At 43.5% G+C, this 23,335-nt stretch overlaps 1 protein-coding gene across 8 annotated transcripts in view; it reads right to left on the bottom strand.

Moving 5' to 3' along the window:
* Window positions 1-864: 864 nt before the first annotated feature.
* LOC111251469 (uncharacterized) overlaps window positions 865-23,335 on the bottom strand; it is a 183,330-nt gene continuing 160,859 nt past the window's right edge. For 7 of the 8 annotated variants that reach the window (XM_022808061.2, XM_086990359.1, XM_086990358.1 and 4 more), the window contains 2 exons: window positions 13,455-13,599; window positions 865-6,118 (listed from right to left, as the gene is read on the bottom strand). In XM_022808061.2, coding sequence (XP_022663796.1) covers window positions 5,493-6,118; window positions 13,455-13,599 — 771 coding nt within the window. In that variant the 3' untranslated portion in view covers window positions 865-5,492. The remainder of the gene's footprint in view (window positions 6,119-13,454; window positions 13,600-23,335) is intronic. The other variant, XM_022808060.2, reaches the window with a different exon arrangement.

Here is a 23,335-nt window from a genome sequence, read left to right as displayed (position 1 = left end):
CTATATTAGAAAAGATAATTACGGTTACCGTAGGGATCCTAACGCTCTAGTTAATCTGGACCTGATCGAAAGCGGGCGCAAATTGTGAAGAGAGCGCTCCCAAGGTTTCTCTGTACCAACCCTATGAAAATGGTTTTAATGGAAGTAGTCTGGTCTGAAGAAAAACATATAGCTAAATCAATCAAGTAGAAGATTAGAATGTCTATATAGGTACCTGCTGCGATAAGATTAATGAAATGATGTATGAATATCTAGCATTTATTATACAAAATAGCCAGAACTAGACATGAAACAGATCTAACAATAAGTTAGTAAATTTCGTTCCGAACGAGTTATGAAAAGTCCCGGTTGTTATAGCCATTTAATAGCTGGGAAAAGAAGCAGTGCCGCTGGGCTCGTGTGCAGTTAGTTGCGAACGTACGTATTCTCTAAAAAAAATTACCCATCCATAACCATGGGATAGTATGAATACAAGATGGCCGTACACATTCGCGTAACAGATTGACTTCAGAGCACAAAATGTATATTTTCGCATCGTGAAGATCACAGTAACCACTTGATGAATTACTACCAAAAAATTGCCTTAGTTTTTCCTACTAAAAATTTAACGACGTTGAATAGTTTTCAAACATTTTGTTTCAAGTAAGCTTTACCTTTAATTGTTTAAAATTTGCTGCAAACGAACAATTCGTATCTAAATGCATAAAGTAAATACATTAAAAAAAAAAAAAACTTCAATAGAACATTAGGGTCTCCTGCGACCCAGTGCCCACTAGAGCATCGTCGTATAGGCGATCATGTTGTTCTCATAACTATAACATACATTACCTATAGAGATACTGTTTAAAGAGGAAACTAATTCAATTAATTCTGGTTATATTTTTATTTAGTAATATCTTCTTCTTAGTATTATTAACATTAACTTTGATATCCTCGTCGCCTTTGTCATAAATTTCATAGTGTTCCTTTACCCACAGCGTCTCACCAAACTCTCATCAGTTTTTTTTTTTACGATTAACTGTTTCAATTCAATGCTTTCTTTGTTAAATTTTCACTCATCTTGTCAACTCATAGCGTCTGCACGAAGGTGTCGTGAACAAACAAACAAACAAACAAACAACAATGATTAATACCTGACCGTTCCATACCTGATTTTTGTTTCTCATTGCCTTCAACTATATGTTTTAATTCAGGCAAACATCAACCTGTGATTTTTCTCCTCTTCGCCGTTCTCTCAGCGATAGTAAGCGTTTCATCGAGGTTGCGTAGAGTATACCCATAACTTCCCGCTATTTCACGAGGGCAACTGTAACTCGTGTAGACGCGATTCACAAATAATTGGATCATCGTGGTAATTTATAGTCATAAGCACTACTAGCAGCTAGCTATATACGCATTGACTTCTTCGCTTCTGTTTGACGGTTGGTCACGTCAGTTATCGTGCACGCCTGGATCTCTGCCTGCTGTGTCGATTTTAGTTATGGGCACTGTTCGGTAATTTAGCTTTCAGATCTTGGTATACTGGACCACTCGGAAGAATAGAGTTAGGCATGGAATAGCTGATCTGCTATAGCGCGCCGTGGTATTTCCTTGAATCAATCTAATTGTCATTGCTTTTAGCGTTTTCGTTATCGTTCATCCTTTGCCGTGGCTTCCCACGGCATTCCCACATCCCAATCGAATATTGCAGACGTAGCGAGCTAATCTCCCCGAATACCCAACGTGCCTGGTCTAGGCGTGCCATAAATCGTAGGTAGCATTACATTTCCAATACTCTTTTCTCTTGGTGCGATTTCATCATTGGCTATAATGATCGAGTTCTTTCTCTATTTTCTAATAGGTCATCGCCTTCAATGGTCTTCGCTGCGCCTTGATCATCGCCAACCAAACAATAGTGTGACAATACTGAGGTGTACACTCCCGTACAGGCTATAGCTATATTATATCTTAGTATTAGCATAAACATACATACGGTGATAGTAACATTGTAATCACGGCCATGACTATAGTTACGGCATTGTTCCTTTTATCGCATTAGTATAATTAACATCAGTGCCGCATTTGAATATTCCGCGCTTACCCCCTAATTATAGTAATAACAATGATCGTACTTATACTTCTTTCAATCTATCCCATCGCATAACGTTGTCACAGCGGCTCGTTTCCTCCCATTGACAACAATATATTCAATGGCACTAACACTATCGGATAACTATGACCAGTTGTGCCACTGATAATAGTAGCAATGTAATAATTACATTAATCGTTGTTAGTTCGTATAACATTTATCTGTGATTGTTATGATGTTCGCATTGTGGTATTTGCCAGGTCTATTACGTCACTGAATTTTGTCACCTATATCAAGAACACGGTATCAATTCATCCTTCTCCTATTGACAGTTCCCCCTCTTTCCGAGACTCACTCGCGCACAAATATGCTTCACAAACAAACGTGTGTCGAACCATGAAGTATCAAAAAGTTGCTACGTCCTCAACAAAGGACGAAGCCATACGATAGAGACAGGGGAGCTTGGTCGGAACTTCCTTATTCCGCTGCTCGTGGGAGAATGTATTTAAGCTTTAGAGTACATGCGTGTTCCAAGCGGGAAGTTTCTACGAACTTGTATGTCAATATGAAAAGTATTCTCGAAGTCAACTATGACTAATGATGACGAAAGAAAGGTCTTATAGCCAGCGCTGTGAACTGATCAGTTCGCTGTGGATTACACTTCGATTGAAAGTGACAGAACCGTGTCACAGCACTGACACCATACGCTGGAAAATTATCATTGAAGTTCATGAGGTTACAATTAAAAAGCACAAAGGACAGCAAAAAACACGTATGATCCAGTTCCTAAGCTGCCAACGCAGCGTCGTTACCAGCTGTAACCACAGTACACCAAATAGCCTTCGTCAATCAGATATGGACAATAGTTGCGCTGAAAGATTTAGTTGTTGTTCCTCAGATGATACTCTGACAAGCGAACGTCTCTACAGAATCAGTTTAAGGTACCATTTATAGAGACAGAAGACAACACGGGCAGAATAAGCGAGAGTGAGCTGATGGTGAATCCATTGTCTCCACTGCGGGAACAGCCGTCGCAAAAGGCACGCTGAACTCCGTTCCTTCTGTGTCACTAACACCACCTTATAAATGTCACTCTTACAAATAGGCGCAACAGCTAAGTTAATGGAAGAAGCGCCATCGTCACGGGGGGTGCATAGGTAAAATACGTACAGGGGAAAACTGGCTGGGTCGACCAGTAGGCATTGGCGGTTCTCTTGTGGCTTCAACTATGCATGCATTCGGTTTCGTCGTTAGGCTAGGGTTTTCTAGGCAACGACATCGAACTTTTGCAGCAGCCAATCCGAAGTTAATGGGGGCTAGCAGGTGGTACCGGTTACACTCGCTCTTTTCACTAAGTTTTCTATGACTTTGTTCTAACTTCTTGTTGGGGATAAAGGAAACGTACCTATCTATTCATTTATATGTTATTTCACTATTTTGCAAAGATCCCACCCCGATATGAGTGTGAAGAACAATATAGTTTTCACAATTTCGGCCGGCTAAACTACGCCGTCTCCCCCCCTCGACTTTTCGTGGTGCGATGCGAAACTATAAGCGTTTGGGAAGCTACAAGTTGCTTATAGCTACTTCGGTATCAGTTCAGTGGTCAGCAAAGCAGCCATTAAAATAAAGCATCTTAGGAAGGATGTAATCAGAGGGCTTGCAGAAAAAGATCAATACACAAGCAGAGCGCTGATTATACGACAGTGAGGTAGGCGGGGCACCACGTCAAGCGAGGGAGTCTTGCGTAAGACAGGTGTTGTACATATACACACGGGCCTTGGGAGCGAGTGGGTTTTAAGCTTTGTCTAAATACAGCCTCTGTCTACTATTAGCTACCTAGAGTTTATCACAAGTTTATACAGTTACGTCGCAATTGCACCTCAGAGAACCCGCACAGCAGTCGAAGTATTCTTTCAGAATCTGTTGCTGGCGGATTAGATTCATTTGCTTTGTTGTTATTGTTAAATGCTAACTCTACAATACTGTACACAATCTTTTTACAGGTTAGCAATCATATTATCATTTATTTATATTGTTCACTTTATCTAGAAAGGCTTCAGTAATAGTAATAGCTAAACAATGATAGTTATGACTTCGTAAAACTAAAACGCATGGGGGCCAAACCTAACCTATTTCGTTAAGTGGTCGCCCAACGAGATGGTCGACTTCGGCTTAGAAAGGCACCGAAATATAAAACGCCTGTTGGTTATCCTCGACTGAGAGCGGTCACCGTCTGCAACTCCATTTGTTATCAATCAAGATTATGATCTGAAACTAGTATCTTACCAGACCGGCCCACATCCGTTCCAATCTTCGGCTTATGTGCTAATATATACATCAATCGCATAAGGCATGTATACCTATACAGTTTCCTACTAGTCTGTATGTATATAATAAAGAACCGTATTTTTTAGGCTAGCCTGTTGCCGATGCAGACTCGCCTCCTCTATCTTTTGCTCAAGGCCTAGATAAACCTTCCGGCGTACTTTGTAGAACGTTCTTATCGTCGCAATTTTTATACGCCATCATTCCCTTTAAGCGTGCGACCTTCTCAGGTGCCAACGAATGACGGGTTATGTATGTATAGAGATAGAGGTGTTAATCACTAGAATATTACCCCTGCTTCGTATTGCCACGATAGTTATATCTGTTCTTGCGGCCTGCGGCCACGAAGCAAAGCAGACCAAACGGATACTGTCGAAATTCTACAATGCATCTGCAGACTATGTGGCTAGTTTGTTACTTGTTTATTTCGTCTCTTCCTCATTCATCTGCCTGTGCCATCTTTTAGATTCTATACGTTGCCTTGTGCCAAGAGCCCATCCACGTGCGCAGTAACCAAAAGCTTGTGACAGTGTTTTTTTGCCGTCTCCTTTTTAGTACAGTAGATTATTTGATAAATTTCGTGATTTTTCTCTACTCTGCACTTTTGCGCAACGTACAAACAGCACACGGCAGACATCTTGTATCATTGTAACAATTAAATGAGTTCGCTACTCAAAGAAGACAACACCGCGGATGCAGTCAAAAATATATAAGACGGTGCTGCACATATTATTGAGATACGATGCATCGCTTACTTCGATTACTCCATTTGTTAACGTTTCACCTATTTAGTACCTGTCTTCATTACGTAATTGCCCACATGATCATCAGATGCTTGTGTCCATTCGTCCATACCTTCAGATGTGTCGTTTGCATTCGATTTGGTCATAATTTTCTGTTGTATTCCCGTTTCCTTTTGCCGCAGAAACCCGTTATCTGTATGATTCATCGTCCAATCAGTCGATTTACTGGTAATCAGTTGAAGGTTTTTGCACTTAATTCTCGCTTCTTTCTTCTGCGCTTAGTCATTGTCCCTATCCGCCGGAGGACTAGGAAATCTAGTATTTCACACCTCTGCTTGTTTACTGCTAGCTACCTACTTATCTACATCAGCAACAGCTAGTTTTCTGGTAGATGTCTCCTTCGTTTTGTTATTTCCGGCAGACACTTTCTGCGACGGTGCCTCGACAGTCATAGCTATACCACCGACAGCGCCTTGCTCTTCAACACCACTCCCAGCGGCGTTTTCGACAAGGCGGCAGAGCGCCGTATCGTATGATGGCGGACGTTCCGTGCGTTCGGTCCTGTCGCTAGCTGGAACGGTCTGTTGGAAGTGAAGTTGCTGTTGCAGCAGTGGTAGCGGTTGTCGTTCTCTCATGGTTCGCTCACCCGGTTGTGCTGGCACTCCGTCTCGATATTCCAGACTTGCGGCTGTCGTTTCGGGTTGTAGTCCAGGCGTCGCGTTTACAGTTCCGCCAACTCCGATAACAGGACCAGGTCCATCAGTCGCTGTATTTCCATTGGCTCCGCCTGCGGGAGCGTTGCCGCCTAGGCCGCACTGCACGCTAATTTCGAGTGAACTGTAGGATGGCGGAGGTGTTTCGGCCATTTTCTTAGCATTCGGAACACCATTATTAGCGCTATTGTCCTTGAAACCTCCAAGCTCCATTTTTCCGTCCTGGGCTTGTTTGGCTTCGGAGGCGATGCGCTTGAGATGATCTGCTGTAATGCGAAGGCAACAGAACAACAAGAACGACAATGGCATCCGTAGAAAAATAGAGAAATAGAAAACGGAAGGCGCACGAAAATGCTTTAACGTTAATAGATGTTCAAATGCGGAAGTCGGTAGGTGCAACCAAAGCCTCCACCGGTCAAGACTGTGGCTGGGATGATGTAGCGGACGTGCCGCGATTGGGGGAATGACTTAGGGAAAAGGTGGGACGCTTTCGTCTGCGGTAATATTATACCCTTCTTTTCTGGTCCATTATGGATTAGGTATTAATTGACTAGCCCAGCTGCTGGTTTCCAGGCTTGGAAAGGGAGGGCTTTTTTATATGATCTTCTTTATATGTAGATTGAGCTATTAATAAAGGAGAACTATTAAAGTGTGCTGTGAACAGTATGGGTCGCAGGAAGCTATAGACATAGATAGTTAATGTATATTCTGTGCTTATATATATGTGCTGTATATATTAAGTTTATGCACACGAATGGTTATTTTTTTATAATTTCGCTATATGTATTATAGGGAAAGTAAATAAACACTTTAGGTTTATATGTACGAGCGCATGTTGTTGTGAAATGATCATCTAATTTCTTCGGCTTTTCTAGCTCTCGCTCTCTACTATCCTTAGAGTAGCTACATGAAGCCTTATGGTATCCTAATTCTACTGTGTTTCCCTTACTTGGAATAAAAATAGTAACCTTTTGTATCCCCTGTATCCCTACCAGTTGCTCTCCGGTCAAATCTAGATCATAAATTGTTTAATTATAGCCACATAAGTCAATTATTTGGGGGAGGGGGTAGATCTTACAGGGGTAGTTTATATTCAATATGGGAAAACTCGAAAACTCTATTCGGCCGCAAGGTTTTACAGTCCAACGCTTGTTCCCGGGTGCCTTTACTAATACAAGATTACAAGTCCACAGTAGCTACTGCCGTTACCCGTAGCAGAAAGCCCGCAAGGAGTAAACCAGCGGCTTGGCGTCTGCCGAGGGCCACCTTTGGATGTACTCGTTGGTTCTTTTCGTTAGTACGGCGCGCCAGGGGAGCTTGCGGCTCGCCAAAGGCGATTTGTTGTTGGGCGGGGACCAAAGCTAGAGAAAATTGGTAGACGAAGGCGGACAGACATCAAAGGAGTGAGTGGCCGCGGTTTTAGCCAAGAAGTAGCCACGCAGCGAAGGAGCAATCCGTCTATTTTGCCTTCGGCTACACGACTCATGCGGGTTAACCTACTCGAAAGAGTTACGACTTTTGGCTACTATACACTTGTAGAATAGAATATGCACAACAATAGCGCGCATGACATACAGTGCTGTCAAAATTAAAATAAGCCACCATATTTAGTGCCTCAAGGAGGCATCCGAGATCGACAAATAACATGTATAACACGCTGGTACAAACATCCCGGCTCTATCTTGCCCATGACACAGCGTGGAATATATATCAATGACACGGTCTCAAGCACTTTTTTTTTATCTAAGCCATCCCAGAACTGAAAACAAGAAAGTATATATAGATATATATCGTACGTATACTAAATAGTACATATCGCTGTGCAATGCACCTTTCAGAGGCTCGAAACAGTCCATTAAAGCTTTGTTTGTAACGAAAAGTTAAAATGGCAAGCATTCTCTACTATTTTCCTCTATTTAGTATTTGCAGTCATCGTAACTATTAAAGGCGTTGTCTTGCAAGATTGCAAGACGTACTCAGCTTGCCGTCATCTTCCATTCTCGTCTCCCCACAAGTAGGGAGCTCGCGATTCTTAGTGCAAACGTGTGTACGAAGAGATGTAGGCGATGTGGAGCTTTACGACAACAAAAACGAAAAGATGAATGGAAATAGAAGGAGCAAAGCCAGGTTGATTGGACTCCCGTTCGATATACACGCATTGGCTGAATGCACTCTGTGAAACGTTTCCTGACTACGCGCTAACCACCAACGCCAGTATCGTGCAGAGACGCTGTCTCCGCCACCATGTTCATCAATCTTTTCTCTCCGAAATTTCCGTTATGTGTTCGCTTCGTCGCTCCAGCATCTTGCAACACTGAATCGGGTTGCGGGGCGATGACACTGGCCTAAGCAGGCGAGAAACGGCATGAACACGCAGAATGGGCATGGTAGCAAGAACAACAGCTTTACGCTGAAGACAAACATACCGTCGTTCGATGGTATTTTTACCGTTGGTTCGGACTTAGCCCCGAAATCACCATACGCACTCTAGTTTGTAAGGAAAACAAAGAAAGAGGGATTTCCCATATAAATGAACAAACGTTCTCTTTAGATACCGTCTGAGAACGAAAAGCAGACATTGATACGCACGGCGCACGAGCTCATGCACTCCGGTTGCAGTTGTGCTACGATCGCGTGTGAATATTTGTGGATCAAATTGTTCTTATTGCTTTCATTCAATCGAATCGGCTACTTGTCAAAAGCATTAAAAGCGACATAAAACTGATAGAAATGTTGGCGTTGACCAAGTCAGCAAAGGCTTACAATAGTTGCACTTTTTGATAAGGTTTTAGGTAAAAGCGTGTCATTTGCAAAGCTAGGCTTTATATATTCTAAGCCTGCCAAATTAATCATACTTAATCAGTTAATAGGCACCGATCCGCTTCCCTGCTTTCTCTGCTGCCCTTACTTTTGTTATACCTCAGTTAAGTTTTAAACAGAATAGAGCAGTTCAGATCGTTGGCTGTACCACTTCAAATGGTGGGCTAATCTTTATTTCCTTGTTTCCTATAGTTTTAGCTGTGAATTACGCGTGAGTGAACACCGAGACCTCTACATGCATGCACATGTGATAGAAACGACATAGATTTAACGAAGCGGTATTTCCGCTAACAAGCGTTGACTTAACGTACACGCATACAGCACATTCGCTATTTCCCCGAAGGACAAACCACATCTGCACATAAGAACGTACAATATCTAACACCGACGTTATGACAATGTCTGCCAGCTCGCGAGATACGCCACTTTTCTGTAGATGGTTTCGTGCTCGTCTCAGTTCGCCACTCGAAAAGGCACACGGTAGAGCCATTCGTGAGAGCAATGTACCCTTGGTCTAGATACTTTTTGTCGGCCGTCGGTCTTGAGGACATTGGGGTTAGGCGCTGGGGAAAGTCCCATCGCTACGTCGCAGCCGTAGGCAACGGCTACAGAAGGCCGCCTTCCTTGCCACCAGATGTTTACCCCATTGCAAACGGTTTTCGTCGTCGGCTATCAAAAGCCACTTTAAAACGACTAGCGATGTTGAAAAGCTGCAATCAGCAAGCATCAAAACGTTAACGGTGTTTATTGTTACCAGATCTACCTGGTGCAAAGGAAGTCTTATAGCGGGTTTTTAAGCATACCAATTAGCAACACAATGCCACGCAAATATTTCATTCCATTTCGATGTGGACAGCATACGCATATAACCCACGCAGGTAAAAATGAGATAATGGGAGAAATTCCGATAATTATGAATGATAATCAAATAATTCCATTAACAAACTGATGCCGTAGGATCCACAAAAATAGCTATAATATAATAAATGATAATCTGAAGTATTGTAGAGGTTTTGCCTGAACAAAGAAAACAAAACTTTTGGTTATTCTTAAGGAAGCTATCGGCTTTGAGCTACAGAGCAGTAAAATAACGTGTTTACTCACCACAATGCAAAATATTCATCTTTTTCAGTGCTATTGGACGTTATACCGTATATTCATAACGGTAGACCCAGGATCTCCGAATGATGTTTGAGCAGTTTAGGGATAAGTGACCTATACAGGGTCTCATACGGATTGTCAGGTCTTGATCAATGCTCACCAAGTCAAGCTCTAGCTATTCGAATTCTTGCTGAAGTCTCTACAATCCAGGTTTGCTGCTGTTTCTTTGCCAGGCGTTCCTCTTTGTTGTACACAGTCGGCATGCAACACTGCAAAAACCTATAGCGTCCGGAATTCTTTCTTTTCCCGGATCCTGCTTTTTTCTTCTGGAGATGGGCCTAAAAACATTACCCCTTCTTCACCATTTCTACCCTACTGCATCTGCTGTTGCCGCTACTTCTGCGAGAAATAATGGTATGCGAGCCAATGCCGAGGCACTGGCATTCGTCCCAAGTCAAGCCTTTTCACCCGTTTTTGAAGGCCCTATTCCTGTTGTCCGCCACCTCTGCTAGCTGCATTGTCCCCACTGTGGCTCCATTTCGAAGAGGAGGGCCGGCATTCAACCAGCGTTCATGTGGGCTTACGAAGGCCAAATGGTTACTGGCGCTGCCGGTTGAGGACGTCGGGAAGAAACATGTCCCATACCTCCCCCGTCGCCGCCAACAGTGTTCCCGCAGTCGCGCGCGTTTGCTCTGCCGTGAAACGGCATGCGGCCTAACGGCCCAACAACCCAGAAGCAAAAGCAGCACCAGTAGCACAACTACTACCAACACCGGTGTACTTCCTAGGCCTTTCGTGGGCAAGCTCTATGTATATGCTGCGTGCGCCCTACGGAGGCGCCCCAATGCCCCCCAGGAGAATGGAGAACGCGTTCGTAGCTCAGTGGTGCACCGGAACACCGGAATGCTGCTCTTACGTGCGCTTGCCGCCTATTCAGACCGCTACTGGCTACCGCTGAAGCAGGAAAGCGAACGGATGAGAGCTAGCGGCGGCAGCAGCAGCAGCGTGACTCTTCAAGTGGAAAGATTCGCATAAAAATGGCAAACGACAAGGAGACGCAAAAGGAGAGACGGGCAAGGCGGTGCATGAAACGAATGGCCAAGTGAGCGATTGGCCCGACCATGGATCCATGGGTCAGCAGCCTAGTGAGTGTTGCCCCCCGCCTTAACCCCAGCAACGGATACGTTTTGGAAGGCAATGGAGAAAAGTGAGGCGGGGAGTAAGGGTGAGTAACGAAAAAAGAAGTCGACGATACTACGGAAACAAGCCAAGGAGAAGAGGAGGAGAAGAAGAGGGAGTGGGTAGGTGGGGTTATATTTGGCTATTTGGCTTCTGCTACTTCTACTAATACTACTTCTGATGTTTCTTATCTCCGCTCACCAAGGCGAGGGCACGTAAATTGTGGTCGATTCAAAGACCGACCGCCGGTGGTTGATTCGTATTTGTGACCTTCGAGGAGTTCACAATTTACGCATTTTTCATTCCATAGTAAAAAGAGTAGAGGAACACGTCGTCGTGATAGCATTTAGCTCGATATAATCCTATTGAAGTAAATGAGACAATTTCTATTTATTTTAAGTGATATGAAAATTTTGCTTCATTCCAGTGTAAATAGTATCAATTGTAAGTCTTTGCAACTACGTAAATGCTATCCGACGGCAGGAATAATATTTTCGCGTTAAGTGCTCACCACCTCTGGAACAAGCATCTTACGTATGACAGATTTGCGTCAATATCTCTTTAATTCAACGTTGTTCCAGATAACTCTCGCCTTGGACTGAGTCATAAAATGGTTCTGTCACTTGCATATATACCTAATGATATCCTATAAAAATTATCTTGGATTGGTTGACAATAGCAGGATAATTTTTTAGTTCGTATTTTACCTTGACTGAACCACTGTCGCTGTTCTAACTACACACGATGCTAAAGGCCCACCCAATAGGTCAATGAACATACCATCCTTGGCCAAGCAGAGTGTGCGCCGTGTTCTTGTCTCCGGAGTAGGACCTTCGTTGGTCGTCGACCAAACCCCTCTGCGGCTCGGGATGATCCCAATGGGCCGAGACGAGGACACATCATTGTCGCTACCATCCTTTAACGGCCAACCCCTCAGCGTGTTTGAGGCTTTCGTGTATAAAAATATCATCTTCTACCAGCACTAGCAGCAACTGCTATGGCCGCTAGCGCAAGTCCTACTATCCCGCTCAGATGCCTTTAAAGCTAGGCAGATGGTTGGTGAGCCGTCCCCCTACGCTATTCCTGAACGCTTGGCTCGTTCGTCACGATGGACGATGGCCAATAGCTGTAGGCACGTCCTTGTGTGGTGGCTGTGAACTGAACCACCATACACCGGGATTAGGTTTTGCTCCAACTCTTTTGGTTGCCTCTAAGCATGGTCACGGATAATAAGCAAATCTCGAAAGCGGTAGTAGATTAAAGACTGCCGCCTGGTCCGTTAGCAACATGGGATTTTGCAGTGTGTAGTTTTTTTTGCAACCACGTAGAAGTGAAAATATCTAAGGGAATCCTTGAGCAATGCCGGAAGTCGAATAGGAGAGCTAACTGGCAAAGGCCAACATTGGCACCACTACCCCGACAGCAACATTACCCTAGCGGGAGACTTTATGAGCTGGAAAGTCCACGATTTCTACGCTACTTTAGCTAGAGCAGAGATGTAAGAAGAGGCTGAGTCGTATCGCAGGGTCTAAACGTCTAACATTGGCCGCTAGGGTTACTTAGAGTTGGGCTGGTTTAACACAAACATTCATAGTACGACATTCGAGTACACCGTGCAGGGTAGATTGACGGTCCAACTATGCGATTGTCGTACGACCAAAAACTCAAATACAGACCAGCAGTGCACAGGCAGTCCAAATCGCCGCTTTAGCAAGGAGTAAGTCGTCAGCGTCGTGGCTTCGTTTGTGGAAGAGATCGCTTCTAAGTGAACAGTATACGATGCGCGCGGACCCTTACGATGCTGACGAGCTTAGGGGAAGCCGAATTTGGAGTTGAGTTTCTTGAGTTTAGATTGCCTTCTTCTCTGTTTAGGCGCCGGGTGCTTGACCGAATCGCTTTGTCATCTTACGAAGCACAAGCCTCGCTGTCCTCTTCCTCTCCACAAGAATAGTGGATAATTTTATACTTTAGGCAACGTACTGCGTGGAAAGATACATTTGGCGCGCACTATTTGCGAGCACTTCGTCCGTCTATTTTTGCCTTTATCTCGGCATGCGTAGCTTTTCAATTCAAATGGTCAGTCAGAAGACTGAGCTTTAGGTCGTGGAGGTTCAATCCAATTCACCTCCACGTTAATGAAAATGTCCTTATATAGCCAAGATGATAAATATATAAGCAAAAGGAAATAAAATCGAATTACGAAGCGAACCAGACGCGTAATCTGTGATATAAATTTTCTTTCACGTGAAAATCATAGGTCAGTTTAGTGAATAAATTGACTGAATAATTAATAGTTTTTTAATTTATTTCTATGACCCGTCTCAGGAGACCCATTTTCAGATTTTCTTAATGCAGCTTGTTTGTTTAATAATGCATGAATGAAGAGTACGTAGACCCATCGCTACGTGATTCAATACGTTCTGGGCTTTGGTGTTAATGACTTTTCTTACTCTAACACTCCAACGGTTGAGACCGATACTGCCGTTATCATAGCTTACTAACCCAGTACAGTCTTCTCGTTGGGAGTCTTTCCATCGGTGTGGCGGGCTTGTACGATCGCCCGGTGTACTTGTCCTGGTTCTCCATTTTGTGGCAGGTGCACCCCGAGAATTTGTTCAGCGTTTCCATACCGGTTTGGCAGAAGCAACTGTAAGCACATTAGAAGACAAGACGATTCAAATATCATATATGGGGTGTCAAAATATATAGTTAACTGAAATTAGACAGAATTCACAAATGCTTCGATTAAGCAATGTTCTAATCTGATTATTTGCTATTATTTAGTATTTGTCAAGCTGTCTAGCGGATCTAGCATACTTTAGAGCTGAATATTTTTTAAACTAGTTGGGCTGGAATGATGATACTCTCTTCACGCTTGTCGCAATTCTTTGGCAGCTTCTGCACAACCACATAGCTTTCCTAAAATAATTCCTCTATCCATAGCCTTTGAAAGTGAATCGATACTTGCCTCTTTTTGGGACATGAAAGACCCCATAGTCACACAAGCTTGGATCAGGAGGATACGTGGAGTGAAGTCAACATTAGATATTCGTTTGCCCGATCCAGAAAATAATTGGGCATGGTGATGATATCTGGCGTTGTCATCAAGCAACCAGGCTGCGTGCTTTCGATTGCCGTGCCAGCGGTTTATGAGTCTCTTGAGTAACTTAAGACAGCGGCCTGCATTCATTATTTCATTTTCTCAAGTAGCAGACGCTTTTGATGTCCTACCATCACTTTACGCCCGAACCCACTCAGCATCGCGACCAAACTCGATTTCTCTCCAAGGGGACACTACCCTTTCGCCTGGCCTTTCTCCAGCTGGTGGTAGAAATTGAACCATGCCTTGACTACGGCTCCAGGAGGTTTTTTGGTAATTAAATTAAAGTAAAGTAAAGTAAAGCGGTAAATTAAAGTTCCGCAAATTGCACGTGGAGTACACTACCCGCATTTCCACTTGGCCTGGGGTCAATGCACGAGGGGCCCATATTTTAGTTATATCTCGCATTTTCAGTGTGTGTGAAATGCCAGTTCTGGCCGACAGAGCTTTTAGACTCTAAACTCTGTTTTCGTAAAAAAAAAAGCCTTGTCGATTGGAACAATGCGCCATTACTCTTCTTGTATAGTTATATAATCACCTATACGCTGGCCCTTCAATCTCCAATCCTGAAATGCTTGCACCATTTACGCATGATGTTCTCGCTCAAGGGCTTCTAACGTCTTCATCAACTTTCGATGAATTTCCGTAGCACTGTGACCTTCGAGAAATAAAAACTACGCCACTGCACATTAATTATCGTCATCAAGAGATTTTTCTTTCTGAATTGACTTCTCCTGAAGAAGACTCTGCCCGTTTACACTGACAAGATTCTAGAAGACCAGCACTTACCAGTAGAATTTCTGGTTTGGTAGCAGCGCCTCCCTCAAAAGCTGTTCAATTTCAAGACCTGTTGGAACCATTTGTAACAGCTTAATATTTACCAATTTAAAACACAGGCGTGTATTACTTTATATTTTGTGCACAGATTCACTGGGAAAACGCTTAAGAGTTGCGCACTGATAATAGCAAAAGTTTCGACCCATTTCGCCGACCCTCCGTCGTAGCTTGACTGGTGTTGTTTTCTGAACTTAATGCCAAAACAAACAAAACCAGACGATGCTAACCATACCACACAAAGGCGAATTCAACTGGAAATCGTTTGGGGACGTTTTTAAAGGCTTTAAGATGTCTGAAGTTACCCTAAGGCAAAGCCACTATCGTATCCAGCATCTTTGAAAATAAAAATATTTTTAGAACGGCGAAAATAGAAGCCAGCCAATAGCTGACGTATGTTTATATATATATATCGATGCAGGTTCTTCTTGGCAACAACTCATCGGCGAAAGTTGACAGAAAGAATTGAAGCAGGATGAGAAACGTCTGGGAATCGGGACATCTGGACTGGGGCAATTCACTTCCTCTGATTCATGCTAGAGGAAACATAGATTTCCCCAGTACGCGAAGAACTGAATGAAATGGGGAGTAAAGCCATTTTCAATACTGGGCTTCATAAACCGTTATGTTCGTACATATCATTACATAATGCGTATTGATATTTCGTGTACCAATATAAATTACTTTTTGTATTAGGGCTCTTATAATAGAAATGCTAATATTATTTACGATACTACGTAAAAATATTAAGCCCAAAATTTGTCAAATAGATAGGAGCGTCAGTGCGCTTCGTTATTTCCTTTGATTCTTCGCATAATTTAATTTTTGCTTTTCATTACTGTCAACGTACATGTGTATGTGAAAGATTGCTATCCTCTACTTTTATGAGCTCAACAGAGGCCAAACCATAATAATAATAGTTGAAATAAATGAGAAAATGACTAGCAAAAGTCAATCACGCCCTTTTTAGATGATATCTCAAAACACTGCCTTTCCCAAATGATTAGTAACAATACACTATACGTCGAGCTACCAGAGGGCTCTGTTAAAGAAAGCTCAATCTACTGGCGAAATGGTGGTTGTTGTTGGCTAGAGTTAGATTTGAACAGCGTATGAGGCAGCAGATTTCATGAAACGTCATGAAGATAAAAATCTTTCTTTCGGCTGATCTCAGTACAGACGAGAGGGCACGCCCGGCTTGGCTCTAAGATTTACGTTGACTGAAGAAATGATCCAAAGTTAAGGGTTTGACAGCAACGAGAAGACAAGGGATCCCCTACGACGCTGCCTTGCCCTGTCCGCTTCCTTTTCAGCCCCGTTTTTGGGATCTGGACAAGCCATGTTCTGAGGGGCTCATTCGCAGGTTGAAGTCGCTCGGCCCCATTCGATAAATCTATCATCACTGGATAAGGCTTAAGCCAATTGATAGCTCAATTGGACTTAAGGTTAGATCAGGACGCCAGGATTTACACTTCTTCACTATAGTCAAGATTTACTTGCGTAAACTCTGATATTATGTGGTCACACGGATAACAGCTTAAGGAGATGCCATGAGCTCGGTTTTCATTCTATCAAGTGTATATGGTACCTTCATATGCCAGAGACGGTATATCTGCAGTAGCATATGTTATACTATACATTCGGTAATGTATGTTCTGCCTGTATCGTTGTTATACGGATATTTAGCTGGCGGACTTACGGAGTGCTTACACTTCGTTCTGGGTTACAACCTCACTATCATTGCGTGGTGACCACAATGATCTGCGTGATCCACAACGAAACTAACAACAAGTGGCGTAAACCTAAAAAGCCGCATCTACAATTACCATATTCGGTTTATGCCACTTTGATGATACTGCAGGTCCAACGGATGGTAATCTACAGCGAAATCAACGAATTTTTTTTCCAAACCTTTCTACCCAAAACTGCACTGTCAGGCTGTTAGGATGAAAGGTACAGTTAGAAGGCCATGCTGAGTCGGCTGCCCTGTCGTTCGCCACTAGCTATAGCAGCGCCAAGGGTGACAGTGTTCAGCGACACCGAGCAGCAGCGAGCGGAAATCAAACTTTTGTCTACTTCCGGTTTCCTACCACCTTGCCTGCTTCTCTTCGTTACTCCAACTACCCTCTTCCAACCGCTGCCATCCCAAAAGGTTTTCGTTCTATTCGCTGCCTTTTCTTCGTCTTCCTTTTTCCTAAACTCCTTTCATTTCTAGCGCACTATTCTGCCCTGCTCTGGACTCTATACTCGTCCCCATCATTTACCATCTGCACTTCGACCAGGACTACGGCTGTCGATGGACGCTGTCGGTGGTAGCACTGCCGATAGGAATTGCCATCACCAGCGCTTCGGCAGCTACCATCTTATTGCAGCTTGACGCTCACTCTTGCATGGATATGCGTGTACTATGCTCCCTTTATCGTTCCCTGGATTCGTAGTCGTGCAGGCCTGCGGCTTTCCTCCCGATTCGATGCACGAAGGGAACTTGCCTATCGGGTGTTTTCCGTTAGTTGACTACTGTTGGTTTATGGCCGACTTTGTTCGTTCCTATCCTTTTGCTAGTACATCCTGTTCGCTCTTTTTTATCCTTTTTTTATAATTCTGTTCCAAGAAAGGAGCAACGCACATTGAGATGAGGTCGGAGAAAGGAGAACAGCACGGAAAACTGGCCGCTATGCCTAGGCGTTTTTCGACGGGAAAATACGGTAGAACTACCTACCTGATCGAGATATCGTCCACTTCTTGAGACTCATTGTCGAACAGTTACGTGAACCTTTAGAAGGAGCGAAACGAATCCACATTGACGGAGTGCGACCAATTGCAGCTCACTTGTTAATCATGAATCGTGGCTGCGGTGACCTTGGCTGGCGCCTTCGGCTGAGCTAGTCTGTGGGTCCATATTAGGTAGGCATACGAGCTTCGTTGTCTTTGCTGCTACGTTAATGTTTTCATCCACACGACTGATTAATGCTGTATGAGCGTAAATAAGTACTTTTTTTAAATAAAAATAATTTTCGGTTTGTTATAATTGTGAATTTTTGGTGACTTCAGAATGGGTATTATCTAAATACGATGTTCATATGCTTTTTAACTTCGGAAATAATTTATAGAAAATACGTATATTTAATGCCGAGAATAAGGTGGCGTACGCTAAGGTGGTTAAAATCGGGACTGTAACGCAATATATCCAGAGAAGCCCCGGAACTCTGAGGTTTGTCGTACCCAGATGATTCCCGAAGCAAACAAGCAATGCCAGTTACTGCACGATACTTAGGTGTCTATGGTTATATGTTTTACTCCCTGTCAGCACTCGCAGATAGATCCCAAGACCATGATCTAGCACAAAAGCTTTAATCCGAAATGGCTTTATGATAAGAATAAGTCTTTGTTCGTAACCTGTCAAAGTATTCGTTACCGCATAGAGGAGACAACTTTATATTGCTGCTATACGTATTATTTGTATCGAAGCAACGGAATGCCCCAGCCAAACTCTGTCAAGAAAAACTGTCCTTTCTTCTCTCGCTAAGACACAGAGCATCGCAGGATCACAACTGGCAGACAAAACGGAAAGGATAAATGAAAGCATTTGTCCCTTATATAATGTCCACCCATCGGGCGTGTGTTTTGTCTTGCGGCCCTGCGCAATAACTTCCTGGTCTATCTTTCTCTCGCCTTCTCTTTTGTTCTGCTTCCACTTTTGCAACTACAGCCGTTTCCGTGGCTATTAACGCTGTCGTCGTGCCTCCTTTATACTCAGCTTTCTTTTCGTGCCCTTGGTCTCAAGCAAGGGCCGAAGACATCGAGAACTGAGCGGCATAGTGCGTCTGTGGTTGTTCTGCGTTGGTGAAACAGCTCCCACGTTAGTTCGCAGACACTACTCTTGCTCCGGGCGCTACTACTGCGGTATATATTTAGGTAATGGTCTACGAAAAGGGAAGCAATTGGGAGGGCTTATAGAGTCATACATCTCATAGGTGACATTGGCTAACCTTAACGGCTATGAGAGGCTGCGGCTGACAAAGGATTGTGAAGCAAGCTGGAGAAAAACGTGCTGAGAAGGAGATAATAGATTTAGGAAACGAGAGAGAGAGAGAGAGATGTAGAAGGAGAATCTAGACTGGCCAAAAAGTCTAGCGACGGTCGCTTTGATGTTACTTTAGGAAAGTTGGTTCCTAATTTTTAGACCTTTCGTTTTGTCTTATTGCCGCTAGCTGCCCCACCCAGTCGTCAGTTTTTCTCCTTTATAATGTAAATTGCCGGCAACGGTCGGTAACTCTAGCACTTGTGAAACTTGTCGTCAACGTTTTGCTCTCTGCTTACAGCGCTATCCAAGCCATGCTTCACTGAAACAGAAAAACAGTAATAGTTGCGCAGTGGCTGGTATAGCTTTGAAAAATAAAAACATCAAGAATAAATATTAAATTGCGGCGATAAACAAGTTTCCCAAGACGACCGCAGCAATCATACTACGGGCATCTAGGCAAATATACGGCGCAGCATCGTCTTTGAGTTCCGTTTAGACAAGTTAAAAAAAAAAAAGAAAAAAAAGAGAGCAGTCAGTACGTTTGTAACTGATACAGTTTAGGCGCACTATACTGACTTTGATAGTTAAAAGAAACTTTAATTTTACCGTCTTGTATAGCTGAACGCGGACAAATGTAGCTTGTTGACAACTGTGCCTTCAATTATGATTGTGTCCATATGAAATTGAGATTTTAGCTTAATCCATGCAGTATAGATGATCGTCATTGTCACGGCGGTAACGGGCCCTGTCTGTAGTATTTTTCCTGATGGTCCATATTCTCACCGAGCTTTAAATACTTTGATACAAGAGGTGTATTATATGATACTGTTAATTGGAAACACATCAGCGAACTAGAACCCAAATCGCTGCTTCCGAAGAATATAGGACTTGCAGCCGACGGACAGTATTAAACATGTCAACGTAATATTTTAAGCTTTGCTTGCAACCCACAGACCGTATTTGTGATCCTTGTGTCAGTATTTGCTTATTTTTTCTATAGAGTTAATGAAAAAACGTTTGCTGCTTTTTGGGTGTGTCTTCCGAAACAAGCGTCAGGCTGGTTTACTGTTGTTTTCCCAGTTATAAATTTCTCGAGCGTGACATTGAGTGCTATTTTAATGTTGCACACATAAAAACATTGGACCCCATCTTTAGGCCAAGCCCGCAAGCGTTTGAGATTTTCGTCGTCTTCCTTAAAGCATTAAAAGGACCGTCTTGGCGACTCAGCCATTTTTGGCACAGGCCGATCGTACCGTTGGAACTCTGACTAATGATGTCTTCAACATCCTCTTTTGAAGACTTTATCCGAGGATGATTACCCACTCTAGAACCCGAGTTCCTTAACCCATTCTTTGTCTCTTTGGAGATCCGCATAGATAATTAGAGAATTTAACTGGCTTTCGACTAACGCCTTCAGCAGCTTGCTCACAGCACTTACGGAACATGTACGTTTATAAAAAAAAATATATGTATATTTGCTAAACACGGTTTAAGCGAACTATATGAACCGTATTCATGGGTTAAAAATGGCTTTGACTGAAAATTGATAAACTGGACGGGCCACACTGTTGCCCTCGAAAGAATAATTGAGCTAGATTCTAGTGCGTTCGAGGCGAGGAGCGATAGAGGATACTTATAGAGAGATACAACGGATGACCCGCTGAGTTTTTTTTAGCGCTGCGGACCAAAATAAATTGTTTTCCGAGCTCAATGTGCCGCCTAAGGTATATCTGTCTCAATGTGGAGCTATCTTGTCATTTGCAAGCCATATACTGATGAATATGTGTCGTTACTTAAGCCTAAAATCAGCGATTTCAATGTGAAGACATAAAAGCCCACAACAACGACGGCATTCCGGGGTTTACAATTTGTACCTTATGACAAAGAATGCACGAGTTCAGAATGTTTTATGTTGCTATTTTACCATGCGAATGATCTCTGAGCCTAGACTGGCTACTCTATGAGAGCTCAATGTAATTATAGCATTGCATGCAAAAACAGCCATATAAGATATAATAATATAATTCGTGTTGGGAGGTGAGAAGGGTACACGTGCGATATCATCACCACAATCGCAGCTGGGTATTAGATTGCTGTGTTAAAAGCAGCAACTGGTACTATAGTATTGGGTATGACGCGTCCAGCCAGGATGTCACCGTAACGGTACCGCGCGGACTAAATAATTCGGAACAATGGCCATTTTCGTCATGGATATTCTCAATATCTCCGTAATTCTCATTATAGGGAATCTTTCCGTAGGACTTCTGATTAAGAAGTAATCAAGACAGAAAGGCAGCGGCCGCAACGCCTTCGCCCAGTACGCGAGTAAAATTAGTCTTTGCGTCCTCCTTAATTCACTGATTTCGCTTTGTTTTTCCCGTAGTTCCGCAGCTGCCTTATGGGGCATTACGGTCAGAGCACAATTCTAGCGGGTCTTTAAAATGCAGCTAGTTCACGGCATCCAGCTCGTGTTGAAAGACAGTATTAGCCCGTTTCTTTGCAACATATCTTGCTGATCCAGTCTACAACTGTGAATCGTCTGCCTTTTCCTTGCTACATTATTATTGTTGTGACTATGGCCTGCTCCGATGAACCACACGACTCAAATACGCCGAAACGGCTTGGACTCAATGTTCGCCCAGTTTAATTTCCAAAGCCGCGCATACAGAGCGCTCGCTGCCTTCTACCCAGCATCTGCTTAACTAGCCATGTTCTTTCCTCTGGGCTTGGTGTAGACCAAGCTTTAGTTCCTACTAGAGCTCTAAAGCGCTAACAGTAGCCCTCCGCGCTTGGAAATCCATGGGAGCTGTACTGCAGTCGCTTTCACGATTCCTCTTCTGTCTCAAGCCCTCACCCGCTCCATTGCTCGTCCCAACATTAAAAGTTCGACTCTCTGCTCGCCCTTGGATCTCCGCTGCCGTTGCTTCCGACTATATGAAACACCATTCATAATTGACAACAGCCTTACCCAACGGACCGGTCGGCTCCGCGTAGTCCAGCTACAGATCTGCGAGTTTCGGATCTGGTTAAGCAGCGCTGGCTAGCCCAACGTTCCTGCTGTTGCAGTGATCGTCTACATCCCTTTTCATACGAGTCTTCTTTAGTCCCATCTAGCCTATGGCGTCTGCAGGCCTCTGACAGGCCAATGAGTCGGTGGGATCGCTACTCATGTCGGTCGGTTCGTAGCATTCCTGTCTTTGGCTGATGGGTTTCACGCGAGAAGCAGCAGGACTCTAACACTGTCGGTATCATCGCCTGTAGAAAGAGTCCACGCTCTCATAGCACCTCCCCTACGTGCTTTAAGCCTTCTAGGTGGTACGAGGCAGATGTAGCGGCCACCGAGAAAACGCGGCTTCATTTGGGATGAAATGCTGCCCAGATGATGGGGTTTGTAGTGGGAGAGGAGAAAACCATCCGTAGTCGTGGCAATCTTCCACCACTACCATGATGACGATGGCGATGGCTAGCGGGGGACTGCTGGTGTATTCTAGAGTATTCTATTTTATGCCGTTTCTCACTCGGCTAGTGGTTGCTGTTAGTCTGTGTACCATTTAGAACCACACTCGCAGAGTGTGCGTGTGTGTGCGTGCGTGCAGTACGTTTATGTGGTGATGAGAAAAAACTGCAGCTATTTAATAAAGCTGGGCATATGCTGCAGCATGGGAATATACGCATGTGGCCAGCGATTCGATTCCGAAACTGCAAACGTATCTTCTTCTAAAGGAATTAACGTAGAAATATCCGCTGATAGAAGACCAATGCGATGTTGTTTTAAGTGCTTCTTTTCGTAAGGAACTATTGCTATTTTTAACAAAAGTTAGATTTTCTTCTACATCCATATAATGTTTCAAAGAATTTTGCTGGAGCAACACAAAAGAGAAATTACGATTCTGTCAATAGCGCGTTTTTTTTTTCTATATGTAACAAAATCGTCAGAATGTGCGACAGATAGAACTAGTTAGGTCATAGAACACAGATTTTTAAAAATATGTTTTATAAAAATATGAAATATGTACAGTTTATAGAGGCGACACGTACTAGACGTACACAAGTATCTTAAATAAAAGTCGTTTTCTGATGTTCGTGTTTTCTTAGTTTTTCTTCCCTTAGGTCTTTACTATCGATTTTCATCACTCTGGCCAACAAGCCCGCCTACGTGTGATAGCAAAGATAAAGAATTTCGCTTTATCCCCGAATTTTTTTTGGGACAGCGTCGAATAGAGCTCATAACATTCGCGCAGCTGCAGCTCTGACGAAGCTGGCTGGGCAGAGCGAAGCGTTTGCGAAGGCCTGCTTTGTAGCGTTGAAAACATCAGTGGCCTAAGAAAATCATGCCGTCAGAAACAACGAATTTGAATTTCAAAACAGCTCTCACGCTAAAATGTCGTTCGACCTCAGCAGAGGACGGGGTTGCATGCCGGTTGA

This window comes from Varroa destructor, unplaced genomic scaffold, assembly GCF_002443255.2.
Source record: "Varroa destructor unplaced genomic scaffold, Vdes_3.0 BEIS01000005.1, whole genome shotgun sequence".
Classification (NCBI taxonomy): domain Eukaryota; kingdom Metazoa; phylum Arthropoda; class Arachnida; order Mesostigmata; family Varroidae; genus Varroa; species Varroa destructor.
Note: the sequence above shows the minus strand (reverse complement) of the source record. Positions and strands in the feature narration are given on the sequence as shown.